Source organism: Dicentrarchus labrax, unplaced genomic scaffold, assembly GCF_905237075.1.
Source record: "Dicentrarchus labrax unplaced genomic scaffold, dlabrax2021, whole genome shotgun sequence".
NCBI lineage: Eukaryota > Metazoa > Chordata > Actinopteri > Moronidae > Dicentrarchus > Dicentrarchus labrax.
Window position 1 is genome coordinate 2669498 of NW_026136710.1, and position 15548 is coordinate 2685045.

General features: G+C 41.8%; 1 protein-coding gene across 3 annotated transcripts in view; it reads right to left on the reverse strand.

Moving 5' to 3' along the window:
- Positions 1 to 15548, reverse strand: part of ttc28 (tetratricopeptide repeat domain 28) — a 125970-nt gene that overhangs the window by 2272 nt on the left and 108150 nt on the right. For 2 of the 3 annotated variants that reach the window (XM_051411786.1, XM_051411788.1), the window contains 16 exons: positions 14317 to 14446; positions 13842 to 14069; positions 11258 to 11432; positions 9145 to 9285; positions 7981 to 8125; positions 7692 to 7871; positions 6999 to 7570; positions 6597 to 6844; positions 5399 to 5523; positions 4586 to 4663; positions 3378 to 3537; positions 3069 to 3145; positions 2043 to 2066; positions 1678 to 1807; positions 1461 to 1568; positions 741 to 1374 (listed from right to left, as the gene is read on the reverse strand). In XM_051411786.1, the coding sequence (XP_051267746.1) occupies positions 741 to 1374; positions 1461 to 1568; positions 1678 to 1807; positions 2043 to 2066; positions 3069 to 3145; positions 3378 to 3537; positions 4586 to 4663; positions 5399 to 5523; positions 6597 to 6844; positions 6999 to 7570; positions 7692 to 7871; positions 7981 to 8125; positions 9145 to 9285; positions 11258 to 11432; positions 13842 to 14069; positions 14317 to 14446 (3155 nt within the window). The remainder of the gene's footprint in view (positions 1 to 740; positions 1375 to 1460; positions 1569 to 1677; positions 1808 to 2042; positions 2067 to 3068; positions 3146 to 3377; positions 3538 to 4585; positions 4664 to 5398; positions 5524 to 6596; positions 6845 to 6998; positions 7571 to 7691; positions 7872 to 7980; positions 8126 to 9144; positions 9286 to 11257; positions 11433 to 13841; positions 14070 to 14316; positions 14447 to 15548) is intronic. The other variant, XM_051411787.1, reaches the window with a different exon arrangement.

Consider the following 15548-nt stretch of genomic DNA (forward strand, 5'->3'; position numbering starts at 1 on the left):
ATCACTTCTGGAACATTATAACTCATTGCAGAGAAGTCGAAAAGAACTCATTTGTTTTATAAAAAAAAAAAGATTTTTAGGACTTCTATATACAAAAAAGAGCGTAATTTCTTAACAAATTATAGTGTGATTGTTAAAAAGCTGCATTGCTGGATGGACAGGTCAGAGCTAAACTGCACTGCTGGCTTAAAGGACAAGTGTGTAGGATTTATAGGCATTTAGCAGTAAAGTTTCTAAGTGTAACTAACTGAGGTCTGTATTTTACAACCTGGGAATGAAAACATACCTATGAATATTATATTCCATTTCTACCAATAGATCTTCCTAATACAGCGTATGCAAGGAAAGGGTTTGAAATGAAATGACCCTCAAGTAAATCCATCCATCTGAATGGAGGACAATTCCCCTAAAAACACAACATATTTCAGAAAGAAGACAGATACAAACAGTGAAAATGATTCCAATAATGTCCTCAACAAAACAGAAGTTTCAATGAAGTTTCTGTGTTGAAGAACTCATGAGCCAAAAACCAAAAAGAATTGCTGTTGCTCAGCAACTCCACCAATTATCCAGGAGTTTCCATCACAACAAGATTTAGTGCCAGTTCATCTAGTAGTTGTTGAGATATTTCAGTCTGGAACAACACGGTGGACAGGCTGATACTGCCGTCCCTAGAGACGCTAACGTGGCTAATGAGACTGCATCATTCACTCTGACTCAACCAATAAGACTGAACTTACATTTCCGGCTTGGGTTTGGGACTGGCAGGAACTTTCAGGGGCAGCGGCGGAGCTTTAATTGGGGATGTAGGTGTGCTGATGCTTCCCTTGGAGGAAACTGTAACGGGGTACCCATGACCCCCGGCGGACCCTCTCCCAGCACCGCCTCTGCCGTGTCTGTGTCCCGCAGGGAGCGGCAGTGTGTCACATTCCCTCCTCCCTCGCCCCAACGGCTCACTGCTTATAATGGAGTACCCCTCATACTCCTCTTCCTCCCCTTCCCCTCCTAACGCTCCTCCGTGATTGGTCAGTCGACCTCTCGACAGGGCGCCTGTGTGGCGGTGCGAGGCGTACCCTCCCCCGCGAGGTCTCTCTAGGTCCTGCTGGTGGGAGCGCTGACTGATGATGTCACTTCCTGCGGGCTCAGGTCGGGACAGGAAACTGAGGGAGGAGGCGAGGGAGCTGAGGCTGTAGACGGAGATGGCGTCGCAGGAGAGGTTGTCGGGGCAGACGGGGGGTAAGAACGAGGGCTGAGGCGGGTAGCAGCCAAAGGAGAGGGGTAAAGAGTGCGGCTGGGAGGCCGACTGGGAGGACGACAGCGACTCAAGGGAGGAGGAACTGTCCATGCTCAGCCGCTTGGGAAGCTCTGTGGAGTCTAAAAACAGAGAGGGAAGGACTTCAGGTATTATGTTGGAAGAGAGGAAAAAGATTTAGTAGAATTTAGTCATGAATTATTCTCACCAAAGAGTGCGAGAAGAGACTGAAGAGCGAAATGCATGATGCGCCTGCTGGCCTGCTTTCCAGTCTTCAGCACGACCTCCTCCTGACCGACCTCACAGAGATCGAAACCTGAGAGAGACAGCAGAGGAATGTCACTAAGCACATTTACTCAAAGTACTGTACTTGGTTTCATTTCAAAATAAAAGTCCAACTTAAGTTCATCCTATCGTTGACTCACCGAGCGCAGCCAGGAACTCGTGGCAGCCGGGAAGCCTCCAGAGCTGCACACTTATCGACACTTGAATGGGAGCCAGAGAAAAGTCTTGGTCTTTGTCGCCTGACTGCAACTGCACCAGCACTTGGTGAAGCTTTGGAGAGGAAAGAGGAAATAATTATTGGAAGGAAGAACGAGAGAGAAGAGAGAGAACAGCCATCATACATAGACGTTTAAATATTTAAAGATCATTAACATCACACAGATCTTTTAAATAAAACATTAGGCTTATGCACAACAACTTAGTGTTTTTATCCTTGTGTGTCTGCTTTGACCAGTCTTACACGTTCTTTGAACTCAAGTCAGCAATGTCATCATGAAACACTTACCATTCCCACCATGCTCTTAACCGCCTTTGTGAGGTGGGTATGAGAGAAGAGGAAACAGAACTTTAGTGGTTTATGTCTGCGTAGCTGTTGGGTTTGAGTCACTGCACACTCGTCCATGCATGAACAATGACTTGCTTATGTTGATGATACCTGATGATACCCACATGGTACGGAGGATCTCAGGTGTCATGCAAATTGTACCAAAGCAAGCATGTGGGAGAGGGATGTAACTCTGTCACTAACAGAGCTGTGTTTGAGAAATGATGAAAAGTGAATGGTTGAACGAACTAAAGTTAATGTTGTTTAGCCAATCAGGAGCAGGGTGAAGATGAGAACACTGCACGCTAGGACAAGATGTAAGAGCAACACGTGCATTGATCAGAAGTTAATGTGTTGGCATGAACCAGTGGTGGAAAGTACAATTTTAAGGTTTTTTATTTTAGTATTTTCAGAGGGAAATATTGTACTTTTTACTCCACTACATTTATCTGACACCTATAGACAAAGCGTGTAGTAAAGCCCCACACTAAGATGCCTTCTTGCCACTTTCCATCTGCTAGCAAACAACAAAAAAATGTCTAAAAGCTGCTGTGTGGCGGGATGCGCTACCAACAGAGTAAAGAACGCAGAACTACGTTTTCATAAGCTATATTCTATGTATGAGTGCATTTACAGTACAGTGTTGTATTGGTACTTTTAATTAAAGTCTTTACTAGGAACCTTCAGCTTCTGTTGATTCTGGCAGCCCCTGTGGACAAAAGCGGTGGTGTTTCCACTGACTTGTTTTATTGATTTCAAGGAGAATCCGACCCGGAGGCAGACATTAAGAATAACTTTATAGAAAAAGTAAATCTTCTCTCTGGTGGTCTTGTTTGTTTATGTAGGTCTTACAGAGGCATCGGTATTTAACTGAGACTGTTTATAACCAGTTAGAAACTTCCTGTAGTTCGTTTAAGTAACAGATCTGAGTACTTGTTCCACCAATGGAATGAATAACTTTGACACTACTATACAACATTGCAGTACCTTGTGAATGAGCTGTTCTCCAGCCTCAGATGTTGTGACCAGTTTACAGAGAGCCTGCAGAGCTGGAGGAGTCAGACCTGAGGATGAACAGAGGGTTTTTCTATTACAAAAATTATTTATACATCTATATAGTCAGATTTATGAATGCGCGCCTTATGAATTATTCTCTGGCTGATGTAAAATACACAAATTAAGTGTCATTTCATGCAGACTGCTCTCAACTATTCTCCTGGAGGGACTACACAAGTTGTTATTCCATCAGTGTGATTGACGTGAGAGACATTTTGAATAATGGAAGCGCTGTGGTACCGAGCAGGGACTGCAGAGTGGTGCTGCACTGTTGCAGCCGGTCCCCAGGGTCTGAGGTGGGAAAGAACACCGCCGCGGGGAGACCGGCGCCGCTACCAGAGAAGTCCAACCGGAAACCCACCGCAGACAGGAGGGCCTGCCACCCGGGCACCCCACCGACCTAAGAGAGGACACACGTGGACATGAGCAAAGAAGACAAGTGGTGGAAGTAAGTATAATTACTTAAGTTCTGAACTTCAGTTCAACTTCAGTTGCTTCATACTTCAACTCCTCTCCAATTAAGATGCAAATATTGTACTTTTTACTCTTTATTTATCTGATAACTTCAGTTATTTTGCAGATTTGCATTCATAATACAAAATATAATCAACAAATAAGTTATAGTATATAGTTATAAAATGATTATAGCTACCCAGTTCTGTCCGTACACTTGGAACAGACAAGAAGGTCTTGTGATCCCAATCAATAAAAGTCAGATCTCTGTGCAATCAAAGTACAAATGTATGATGGGAGTTTACCCAGAATGCCTTTATATGCAGGACTTTTACTTGTAACAGAGTATTTCTTAAATGTTGTATTGCTACTTTTACTTAAGAGTAAAGGTTGCGGTGGTTTGTGCAGCCAAGCTGATTAACTGCACAATGAACCCAAACAGTGAACACAATAACTGCAGGAAGTTTGAGTAAAACAAGAGAGTTGCATGAATATTGATCATATTATATTATATAATATTGGTCTTCCCGATATTTTTAGGCACTTTTTATACAATTCTCTGTCTGTATTGTGTGTGTTTTTTAAACAATCATACATATTATATTAACTTGAAGAAAATAACAGAAATGAACAAAATGCTGACATATAGGTGTACTGGGTATATCTTTAAGTTTTCATACAATAAATTCAAGAAGGCTTTGTGACCCCCCATGAAGTTTTGGAGGCCCCTAACCTCCTCCAAACATGGAGGAGGGACATAATTTGACAAAACTGTCTCTAAAATACCATTAGAAAATTCCTAAAAAAACAACTTTTTTTTTATCATTATTGGGCCATATATTTGGGAACTGGTGACGTATAAGACAAGACAGATGTGATAAAAAACATTTAAACATCGATTTTGATTTCTTTGAATAAAAGATCTCCCAGGAAGCACTGGAAAACACAGAGGTTGACATTTGAAGACAAAGAAACAGGAAGACCAACACACAGACCTTGTTCTCGACGCTTTGTTGCGACGTGTACATGGGGTTACACTGACCGCTCTGAATACGCTGCAAAGACTTCTCAACCTGTGGAGAGAAAGAGACACAGTTCAAACCATGTTAAGAATTCACTTTGGGGTTTTCTGATGTAGAAAGAGCTGCCATTCATGACACTTTCAGGGATTTCATGGGCTGATGGAGCAAAGCTGTCCAAATTTGTATTAATCTTTATGAGATCTGACCTATTTTTTCTGTCTTTGCAACATATATACACTGTATATATAGGTCATACATTAAACCATCAGAAAGGCAGAAAACTTGCTAATGAAAATGGACGTTTTAGATCATGAGTGTGAGGGTGGGATGAGAGGTAGTGGATAGTGTTTGGTCCATCGTAAGTTTCCCAAAGTGATGTCTTCAAATGTCTCCTTAATTTGTCCAAAAGTTAAAAAGCCTCAAAAAGAATCACTTTACTATCATAGAAGGCAAAGCAATTCAGCAACTATTCACATCTGAGAAGCTGGTAGCAGTGAATATTTAGCACTTTTTCCTAAAGAGTTATGATTATCCAAATTGCTGAAGATTCATTTTCTACAACCATATTCTATATTTGTGAAAGATTACATTCAGTGTGATTCTTTTTTATCCTCAAATATTTAAATGATGCAGATACAGTCACAACAACAGTCACATTCACAGCAGCAAGTGTTGATGTGAGTTTTAGTGTGATGTGTTAATGCAGAGTTGGCTGTCGACTTCGTTCAGGTGTTAAAGGAATAATGATGTAAGAAGTGACACTGTGATTAACTTCGGAGGTCTCACCAGGTGTAACAGCACTCTGAGGGCATCTCTGGCCCTCTCTGGGTACTGCAGGATCTCTGCCAGGGCTTGGCCAACCAGCGACATGGGGCTGTTCAGCTTCACATCACTGCCGATCAGCATGTAACCTGAAGGAAAACACACACTGAGATACTGAACGCATTTAAACACCAAATGATGCATTTAGGTTCACATAGGAGATTAATGCAAAGTAATGTTTCACACTGTTTGAGCTTCTTTATGCATCAGAAAATCTGCTATTTTGATTGATTGTTATAGTAATTTTTCATGCAAGAATGGCAGAAAATTCAGTTTTCTGCCTCTGAAATATGGAAATGTATGAATTTTCTTTTTTTATATCACAGTAAATGTTGGTTAGTCCATTACTGAAACCATGTCTTCCCGACTCTAAGATGAGACCTGCAGTAGTTTTTTTGTATATGTTTTGTATACATTATAACAGTGGAAATATTTATCTGTAACCATGCTTTTTATTGTTTCAGTGGAAATATTAACTAAATTATTTTAATGTCAAGACCAAATTAGTTCCCTTTGAGATCCATTTAACTTTCTAGCCTGGTTGGAGGCACAGATGACACAACTTCCACTGGGGATAGGTAAGTTGATTTTCTTACAAAAGTCTCTCTGAACGTTATTTAATAACAGTGACACAGAGCGGCGCCGGTGTAATGCCAGAACCCGGAGCCGAGCGGAGAAATGTAACCGGGCTCAGAAGCTTCTATGGACGTAGCTAATGGCTAATTACTGAGAAAGCTAAGGAGAGTCAAGCAGAGAGAACCAGTCAGCAAATCCCTAAAAAGACGGTGAGAGCTTTGGGAAATAAAAGACTGCAGACAGACGACCAGTCGGCCTTCCACCTGCTGGACTAATAAGTAATATCAGCTGATTGCTATGTCTTGTGTTGTTGCACTCAGGGTGCAAACTACAGGGGAGCTTGGTTCCTCTTAATAAGACATGAGCTCTATTTTTACCATGCATTCTGTCTGTATCTTCGTCATCATGAATCATACGTTCAATTGGGCTAATATTGATGTATGATTCATGCATTAGGGTGAACTAATTCACTTTAATAAAGATACCGGCATGCATGCTGTTCTTGCCATCAACACTGAAGCGTGGCAGCACAATGTCACAATGTATTACCACTGAGTGCACCAATATCAGAGGGTTGTTTGCTCACCAGCCCAGTTGGAGGGGTGTGAGAAGTGTTTGCTGCTCTGCAGGGTCTTCATGGCCTCCGTCAGAGCCACGCTGGCTTTGGTCCCGTTGAGAAGGGCCGTGTAGAAGGTGTGTGTGAACAGTTTGGAGGCAGCTACCGGTACGGGCCACAGAGAGACACACACACACTGGACCCCTGCGGACAAGAAGGCTCGGGTCAGACCCACCACCCCGTCAGCTGTCACCCTGCTGCTGGACTCCGGGTACAACCTGAAGTGACAAGGAGGCAGAGGTCAGATGCATCGTTCAATTGTAACTGGCTTTGTAAAAAGTTAAAGCTCCCCTCCAGACATATATTAAAGGTACACTAGGTCATTCTTATAAAAATAACTTTTTGTCATATTTTTTGTTTTTCAAGTTTTACCTCAAAACCACCAATTTGACGGTCAGGCACAGGTCCAATATATCAGCGGCAGTGAGGAGAAAGTCATGAAGCGGTGGACTGTCGCACACACTCTCCACTTCACACACACTTTCTCCATCCTCGCTCATTTCATCGACTCCTCTGAGTCTCTCTGGGCTGCTGTGGCTCTTAAACGAACTCCTGCTCTTTCCGTCGTGACCTGCAGTCTCGCCTGAGGTCGATGCTCCGCACGGCGATTTCTCCCTGGGTCGGCCCCCTGGCCCCTCACCTCCTCCGTGCTCTTGGCTGGGGGCGAGAATCAAAGCGGCGAGCTTCCAGGATATATGAGTCGCGAAGTGAACGCACTCCGCCTGACTCAGAGCTGCGAGCACACGCTCCTTTGTGGCGTTTGCTCCAGTTAGGGGGTGACATCCCAGCTGTTCCCCCAGCCAAAGAGCTTCATCTTGGGCTGAAGGTAAGGGGCCCCACAGCCAGCGGTCCATCACAGAGGGGGGCAGGCGAGGAGCCCCAACCACAGCGGCCACTGAACCTCCATCTGAGCAAAGTAAGGGGCCGCTGCGGCGAGGATGAGGCTGTGGGTTGAACACAGGTTATCAGATATGTGTTTTTATATTGAAAAATCTATCAATTTACATATATTATTACAACGTTTGACCAATACAGTGTTTAATATATAAAATCTGATTTGCCTACCTTGATTGTGGCTCCCAGGCTGCCTAAAGAAGGCACCGAAATGAGACTGAACCTTTCGTAAAGGTACTCATTAGAGGAGCTGCCTTTGAGCAAGGCAAATGGGATCAGGTACAGTTCTCCCTCCAGCACTAACACAAGTTGTCTGTGTCGGCCCACGGGTCCGCTACTGTGCATCAGGCCCTGGAGAGGAAAGAGGACACAAAGATATACGAGCATAACAAAAAGGAAACATGCAGTCTATTGAAATGTGCTCACACACAAACACACACACACACACACACACACATACCCCTTCCATTGGTGCGATGAGTAAGTCATAAAGGGCTCGTAGAGGAGGTTTGCTGATGTTACTCAGTCGGCAAAGAGGAGATGACAAGCCGTCCTTCACTGGAGATACTGTGGCGCTGTACAGACTCGTCATGCTCTGGCAGCTCCTGTAAGATGCATAAACACACTTACTGTGGATGTTAAGTTCATTTCCAGCCCTGTACCATAACTCTCAGGCATCCTGCTGTAAACATAGAAATACATCTCCTCAGTCTTTTCTAAATGTTGAAACTTTTTCTCCTAAATGACAGAGAATCTGATCTAAAACTGTTAGACAGCATTAAACATATATCATAATGTATAGAATGAAGAAATTGAATGACTCCTGCTCTCCCTTAAGAAATCTACAGCAGAAACTATTTTTCTGTTTCATCTAAAACAACATTTTACTGGCTGAGATAACCATGTCTATTAGATTAACATGCTCTCTAAATATGTGCACTGCCATCGAAAAATACAATAAAGGTCGACCACTAACACCTTATAATTAATAAAATACTAATACTAAGAGTCTACAGCCATGTTAGAGGCTCTGTGAGGATGTTCTTAGGCACAGTGGTTCTCAAAAAGTCTTAAAAGATCTGTATGGTGACAGTAGTTTGTGCGCCTTTAATGACTTACAAGCTGAATTTGATCTACCAGGATCATCTTTTTTCTTCTACAGCAGTTAAGATCAGGTATGTGGGCATATGTATGGGGGTCAGCACTTCCTACACACCCTCTTTATAAATGATTAGCTTCACTAGGAGCTGTAATATGTTTCTTTCTTCTGGACTTTTTTCAATAAAAAAATTTGATCAAACATAAAAAAAGGATCCAAGTTAAATTATATGGAGATTAAGGTCAGCACAAAAGCACCAGAAAACTCTTGTTTATTTATTTTCTCTACATAAATCACAGTCATTCAACTTTGTTCCACTCCATATTTCTCTCCTGGTCATCCCCACCCTTCCTGCAGTGACTCTGGACATTGAACATAAAGTATTTGGTAAAATTAAAATTAAAAAGTTAGGAAATCACCAACGTGGTTACAATCCTTCCTGAGTGGAACATGAATGTGTGGACTAAATTTCATGGCAGTCCATCCCATAGTCATTGACGTATTTCACTGTTATCTGTTGCAAACCTGTTGAAGATGTTATTTCTGGACACCATGCGGAGGTAGCCGGTGGGGTCGGTGGCTGAGGGGAGTTTGTTGTTCAGCTCCTCAAACTGTTGCTCCAACAGATCTCCAGCTTCACTCTCCGTCTCACTGCTGGAGCAAACTCTGCAAAACAGACGGAAACTGACTGTTACTGAAGGCCAGTATCATCAGTAACATGTTCACCAGAGTTACATTAACACACATCACCTGCACAGTAAAAATATTCTTCATGCTGGGTTAAAAAAATGAAATAAAATAAAACTAAGCATGAAGACTGGGTCAGTTTTCAATTCAGGCTCAGTGGCCCTAAAGTTAGTGAACCGTAAGCTAATGGTCATACCAGACCAAACAAGTATGAAGCAACAGAAACCCAATGGTGCGTTTAATTGCTTATGAATCAACTTTTCATTTGTAAAAAGAAGAATTTGTTGCTTATTCTTTCATTTTAAACCTCAGGACACATTTTGAGGATAAAACAGGACGCATGTGAAGTAATAATGATATTTCTTCTGAAATAATAAGTAATATTTATCGCCAGCCTCGTGCTGGCAGTGACACCTCTTTAACAGGATGATGAGAGTCTTTTTACAGCAATTAGTCACCGGACTCATGCTTTATGTACTGGACTGATGGCTCTCAGACCTTTCCAATAGCAAACACCATTACTTTTTATGGAGCCCTCTGGCTGCACTTTTCACAGCTCGAGGAGATTTGATTTGTGTTAAAATAGCAGTTTCTGCTGCCTGGATACATGCTGGAGGGTAGTAAAACTCTGCTGGCGGGTTGGAAGGCATTTTAATGCTGCATATGTGCAAATACTTTTCATGCTGCGGATGAGCAGGATTCATAATCATCGCACATAAATGAAGGCAGGCTCCAGGCTCACACACACACACACACACACACAGACAAACACACGCGACAGACTCGACGCATCGCTGCTGGCTGCAGAAACCCCACTGCAGTGGTTTTCACAGAAAGTTGAGACGCAGTTTGTGTGGGGGAACTTTTGCTGACATGACACATGGAAGTGATTTACAAAGCCGTCCAGTTGTGCCAACCAAGGCCTGAAGTTGCGGGCAGGATAATTGAGAGTAAAGAAATATGGCAGCAGCGAGCGGGGGAAAAGGAAGACGGATGACGCGCAGCATGTGGCTCCTTTATCTTGTTTTGCTCTCTTGTGTTTTAATGAATGACGACTTACAGTAATAAGAACAATAGTCTACAGCCACGCCAGCTGCTCTGGGAGGCTGTACATAAGTCAACATGCCAACACGCTCACAATGACAATGCTAACACACTGATGTTCAGCAGATATAACGTTTACCATCTTAGATTAGTGTGTTTGCTAATTAGCACTAAACAGCAACTCTTTATGTTAATGGTACATGAATGATCATTAATTTATGTAGTATTTCACGAGAAGACAAGAATGAACAGTGCATGACTTAATACGACAATACATTACAGACCTCAGGTACGGCTGTCAAGGTAATAAATGAAAGTAGAACCTGACTTTGCTGCAGTTTTTCCCAGTTTTTTGCACAGTGTGTTAATGTGATGTTGTTTACAGTGGAGACTTGTGGTTGTGACTTTGTACTTGTACTTATGTTTTTTATAACATGTCTTATGGTGAAATTGAAGACAAATTTCCACATTGTGGGTTGAGTTATTAATGATGTTCTTTAAAACTAAAGTAACAAGTCTGTTTTTGAAAATGTACGGAGTAGAAAGTACAGATATTTGTGTAAAAACGTAGGAGGTAAAAGTAAAGAGTGGTTAGGAAAATAAAGTACAGATACTTCAAAAAACTACTTACTTACTAATACAATAACGAAGTATTTGCACTTTGTTACCTGCCACCTCTGTTAGTTTTGCAGGTATTTGGCCATAAACCAACATACTGGACATATTTAAAGTTTGGCCTGATGATGCCACTAGATGAAAAGTTACCAGATCACTGAAGTCAAACCAAACACTGTCTCTAGATATAGACAGGGCTTGTTGTGTTTTTCACATGTTTTAAGGCCACCGTAGTTTCTCAAATCAAAACATCTGATATTGTCGACTGTATCGCTTAAGAAAAAAGCAAAACCTGCTGTAATGGCTGTCCACTCCTAGAGCCTCTCTAGCGTTGCAGATGTACTGCTCCAGAGACAGAGGACCTCCTCCTGCTCCCCCTCCACCCTGCGGGCTCCCGCCACCATCCTGGAACTCAGACGCCTCCACTCCGGCCTCTCCAAGATACACCTCGTTAAACTTCACGATACCTGTGGTGGCATTGGAGGAAGAACATGAGTGAGTTAGTCCTGTTCTGTATGTGTGTACATGAGCGTGTAGGTATACTATATGGTGGTATGTGGGCTCAAGGCTCTGTGTGCGAGGACAAGGATCCACTTTAAAGCTGGCCTTGCAGCTGGAAAGCAGCGTCTGCATTTGAATTGCTCAAAACTCAGTGTGCAGGGAAATATCTTAATTATTAACAAGGCTGAAAGTCTAAAGCTGTAGCAGCGAGTGGATCTTAGAAGCTTCTTTGTGTTGGATGGAACAAACAAGTGACGGGACTACTAATAGGAAAGGCCATGTGGTCATTTAAGGTCAGAAAGTGATTAAAATCCAAAGGTTTATTCCCTCCGGTGCATAAATGTCCTCAAATGTCACGACAGTTAGATTATGAGAAATGTGTACACATGGTTGACATTTCGGCCTGAGGGTGGCGCAAGAGGAAAGATCACAGGGAGTCCAAAATAAAAGGGTTCATCCACTGAGGAGAATGAGTGTGCTCAGTAAATGTCATAGCAATCAACCTGGTTTTGGCCCAGTTCCAGACTCCACTCAGCGCAGTGCTGCTGTGAAATTGGTAAAGTGCTTTAGGGGCTTTTTTTGTGGCCTTTTTGAGCCAAAGCTGCAACCAGAAGGTTTGAAAATGCCCAAAATATTCATATACATATTCTCTGGCATGAATTTAATGCAGTACAAAGTGTTGTTTTGTGCTGCGAGTTACGGAAGCCCAGAGAGGCAGATCTAAATCGTTTTTTCTCCTGTTTTTTAAGAACAGCTGATTTTTTTGGCCATTTTTCTAAGTAACTTTTTTTTATCTTTGAAAACTGTTGTTTTGTTGTTGTTGGAATACTCATTTCAGTCACTAGAGGCCACTACCTACTACTATGTTCTAAATAGTAGGAGAGATTTAATTTCTCAATGCACTCTAAACACAAGGTACATATATTGTGTGTTAGCAAATTATGTAACAATTCTGCCATGTTTTTATTCTGACTAGTGACTAAACTTAGAAAAATGATGCTGGCAAAACTATTTTCAAACCGGTTTCACAGATGAAAGAAAGAAATTTAAGGAATTAAGGTTCTTAAGTCATAAACGCAGGGAAAAAAACTATTTAAATCAGAAACAGTAAATGGATCAACAGAATTATCCTCTTTTCGAACTTTCCTCTAAGGGCTTCCGTAGTGAATACATCATGCAAATGCGTGTACCATTTTAATCATCCTCTCTGTTAACCGGACTGACTTGTCAGCCCCAGTTTCCTAAAATATGAAACAGCCAATCAGAATGAGGTATTGTGAGTGTCCGCAGGGGTAAGTGAGGGATTGCTTATAGCTTTAAAGTTAATGGATCCTAAAAATAAAGTTGGTTCTGGATCATAAAAAAACAACAACCCGTAAACAGCGAGTGGAGTGGAGAAGAGTGAGGAGGATGGAGGGTCACTGAGGGATGCTAATGCTAACTGTAAAACAATGCTAAATGCTACAGATGCATCAGGTCCCAGGACCGATTGAATAGGACGACTGGAACCGTTCTCTAGTGTGAAAGCTGAGCATTTTGAAACGATTCTGATGACGGATCAGTGAAATAAGACAAATGAAAGAAAACAGGGAAAGACTGAGGAGTGAAACTGAAACCGTAATATTGGTTAGCGACAAGATTTCAGCACGATTTTTATTATTATTCTGTGCATGTGTGTGTTTGAGCTCTGTTACTGCACTGTCAGGGGATTTTACTGCATCTGTAAAGTATATTGTGAAGTAACTCAACCTCTCCTGGAGTTGAAATGAATCCCAGGCAATGGCACTGGCCTGTTCTGCACACTTTCCATACTCCTTGTGGGCTTACTAAGAATCCATAGCTTCAAAAACAAGACATCCTAATGAATGTATGCTTGGTGGAAAACATTGCTTGGAGCTCTTGCACCCGTCAGAGACTTGCAGTTATCATGTAAGTCTGTGCAGGTTAACAGGATTTGCCCTGTTGGGGGCACTGTAGGAGAAGCCAAGACTCATTAAATAGTTATAAATAAATAGTGTTTTCAACCTCAGTTACAAGGTGAATAGAAGAGGTGCATACTAACATGACTGTGGTGTGTTTAAAGGGCCAGTTCAACCTAAAATCTGACCTGAAGTGTTATTTATTCATCTAGATCATTCATTCCCAGAGACATAAGCGTGTGAGTGCCATCTGATTCCATTATATTGGAGAGACGGCAGACATCTCCCAAACTCAGCAACTCACACCTAGATCAACCTAGATTGATAGATAACACCAGAGATAAGAGGATGTATTTTTGATTTTGGGGTGAACTGTCCCTTTAAGTGTGTGTGTGTGTGTGTGTGTGTGTGTGTGTGTGTGTGTGTGTGTGTCTGTGTGTGTTTTTTTTTGTGTACCTGTCCCTGGAGAAATCAGCCAGCTGTACAGAAAGCCTCCAGCCAGAGAGTAGTAGAGGACCATGGCCCTCTGACCGTTGACCGTCTCCAGGATGTGCTCCACAGTCACAGGGATGTAAGGGTCAGCACTCGCCGATTGCTGACTTCCTTTCTGCCGTTCCACCAGGAGATCGGCAAAGGCTCGCGTTCGCCCTCGCTCCGCTATTGCCAGTGCCTCATCGTGCCGGCCTGAGATGCAACACAGAAGACAAGTTCGAGACGGAGATTTTGGAGATTTGGGGCGGAACAGAAGGTCTAAATCAGCAGCATTAGTAAACAAGCACTCAGGCATCAGGTGATAATTTGTGCATCGTTAACAAGCACACTCACAGAGAGAGTGTGAGAATGAGAACAGGTGAGAACACCTTACAGAAAAGGGATTCACACTACAGAATAATAGAATACAAAACACAAAGAGAGAGGACAGTTTATTCACCCAGGCTGACGAGGACCCTCTGGAGAGCCTGGTACGAGCTGGTTTGCAGATCAAACAGAGAGAGCTTGTAATCCGTGCTGTGCTGCGTCTCATGACGAATTGTCTCAAATAACACGGACGCCCGGTACAGCTGAAACACAGCAAACAAACACAATGATACTCAGACACTGGATGAATACACACATACTGTATACGCTTATAGAAATGTGTGAGAGGGGTTCAGTTGGGTTGAGATCTGCTGACTTATATTTTTAATACTTATAAAACTCATTTTTTTTTTTACATTCATCACCTGTCTTTATATACAAAACACATTACTTTAAAGCAGAAGGAGCAGCTGCTGTTATAATACCAACCACTGGGGGGCACTGCAAACACACAACAATCTGAGGAATGAGGATGTGGTACCTCTCTTCTCTCTCACAAACTGGGAAGTTTGAAGCATGAGGTTACTCATAAACTCATTGGAAACAATAGCCAAACAAAGATGGAATCAATACATTTGATTGGTAATCACGTTGCCTGTGAAAGTATTACAGTATTGTATGAAAAAAATACTAAAAAGTGTATTAATACCTCTATAAAGAAATAATTCAATACAATGTGTGTTCAAAATCTAACTTACAAAAGTACACAAGTATTAATTTAAATAATAATGTCATCAAAAGCAACATTATTTATTAGGCAGAATGGTCCTTTTCAGAGTTATATTATCATACTATATATGTATGTGTTACCAGCATTTATATGCTATATGAGGAAATAATTTTTAATGTCAAGTGTGGCAGATAACCTTGGAAAAACACTATATGAATTAATTTAAAAATGAATTTATTCTTTGAGCATGGGCAATAACACAGACCAACGCGTATTGACTCTTTTTTCCAAGGTTATTTGCACCTCCTGACATAAGCAACATTTCCTGGGTTTTTATTTTTTATTATGCGTGTAGTGTTGCGATGGTGATATCAGCCTACGGTATAAGTATCCACAGTACAATGGGACTCCTGTTAACCCCTTGAATCAAGTATAAATCCAGCTTTAGTCTGTCAGTTAAACATTAAATCCATTATATCTACTACTTCTCAAGGCTGTACCTCTATACAACCTGAGGTCTGATCGGAGCTGTGGCATGAATGTACCCACTTTTTTAAATTTGTTGACCACTTTACAACATTTAAATGCTACATTTCAGATTTCAGACCCTTTTTTTTGTCATCATGCAGTGACAC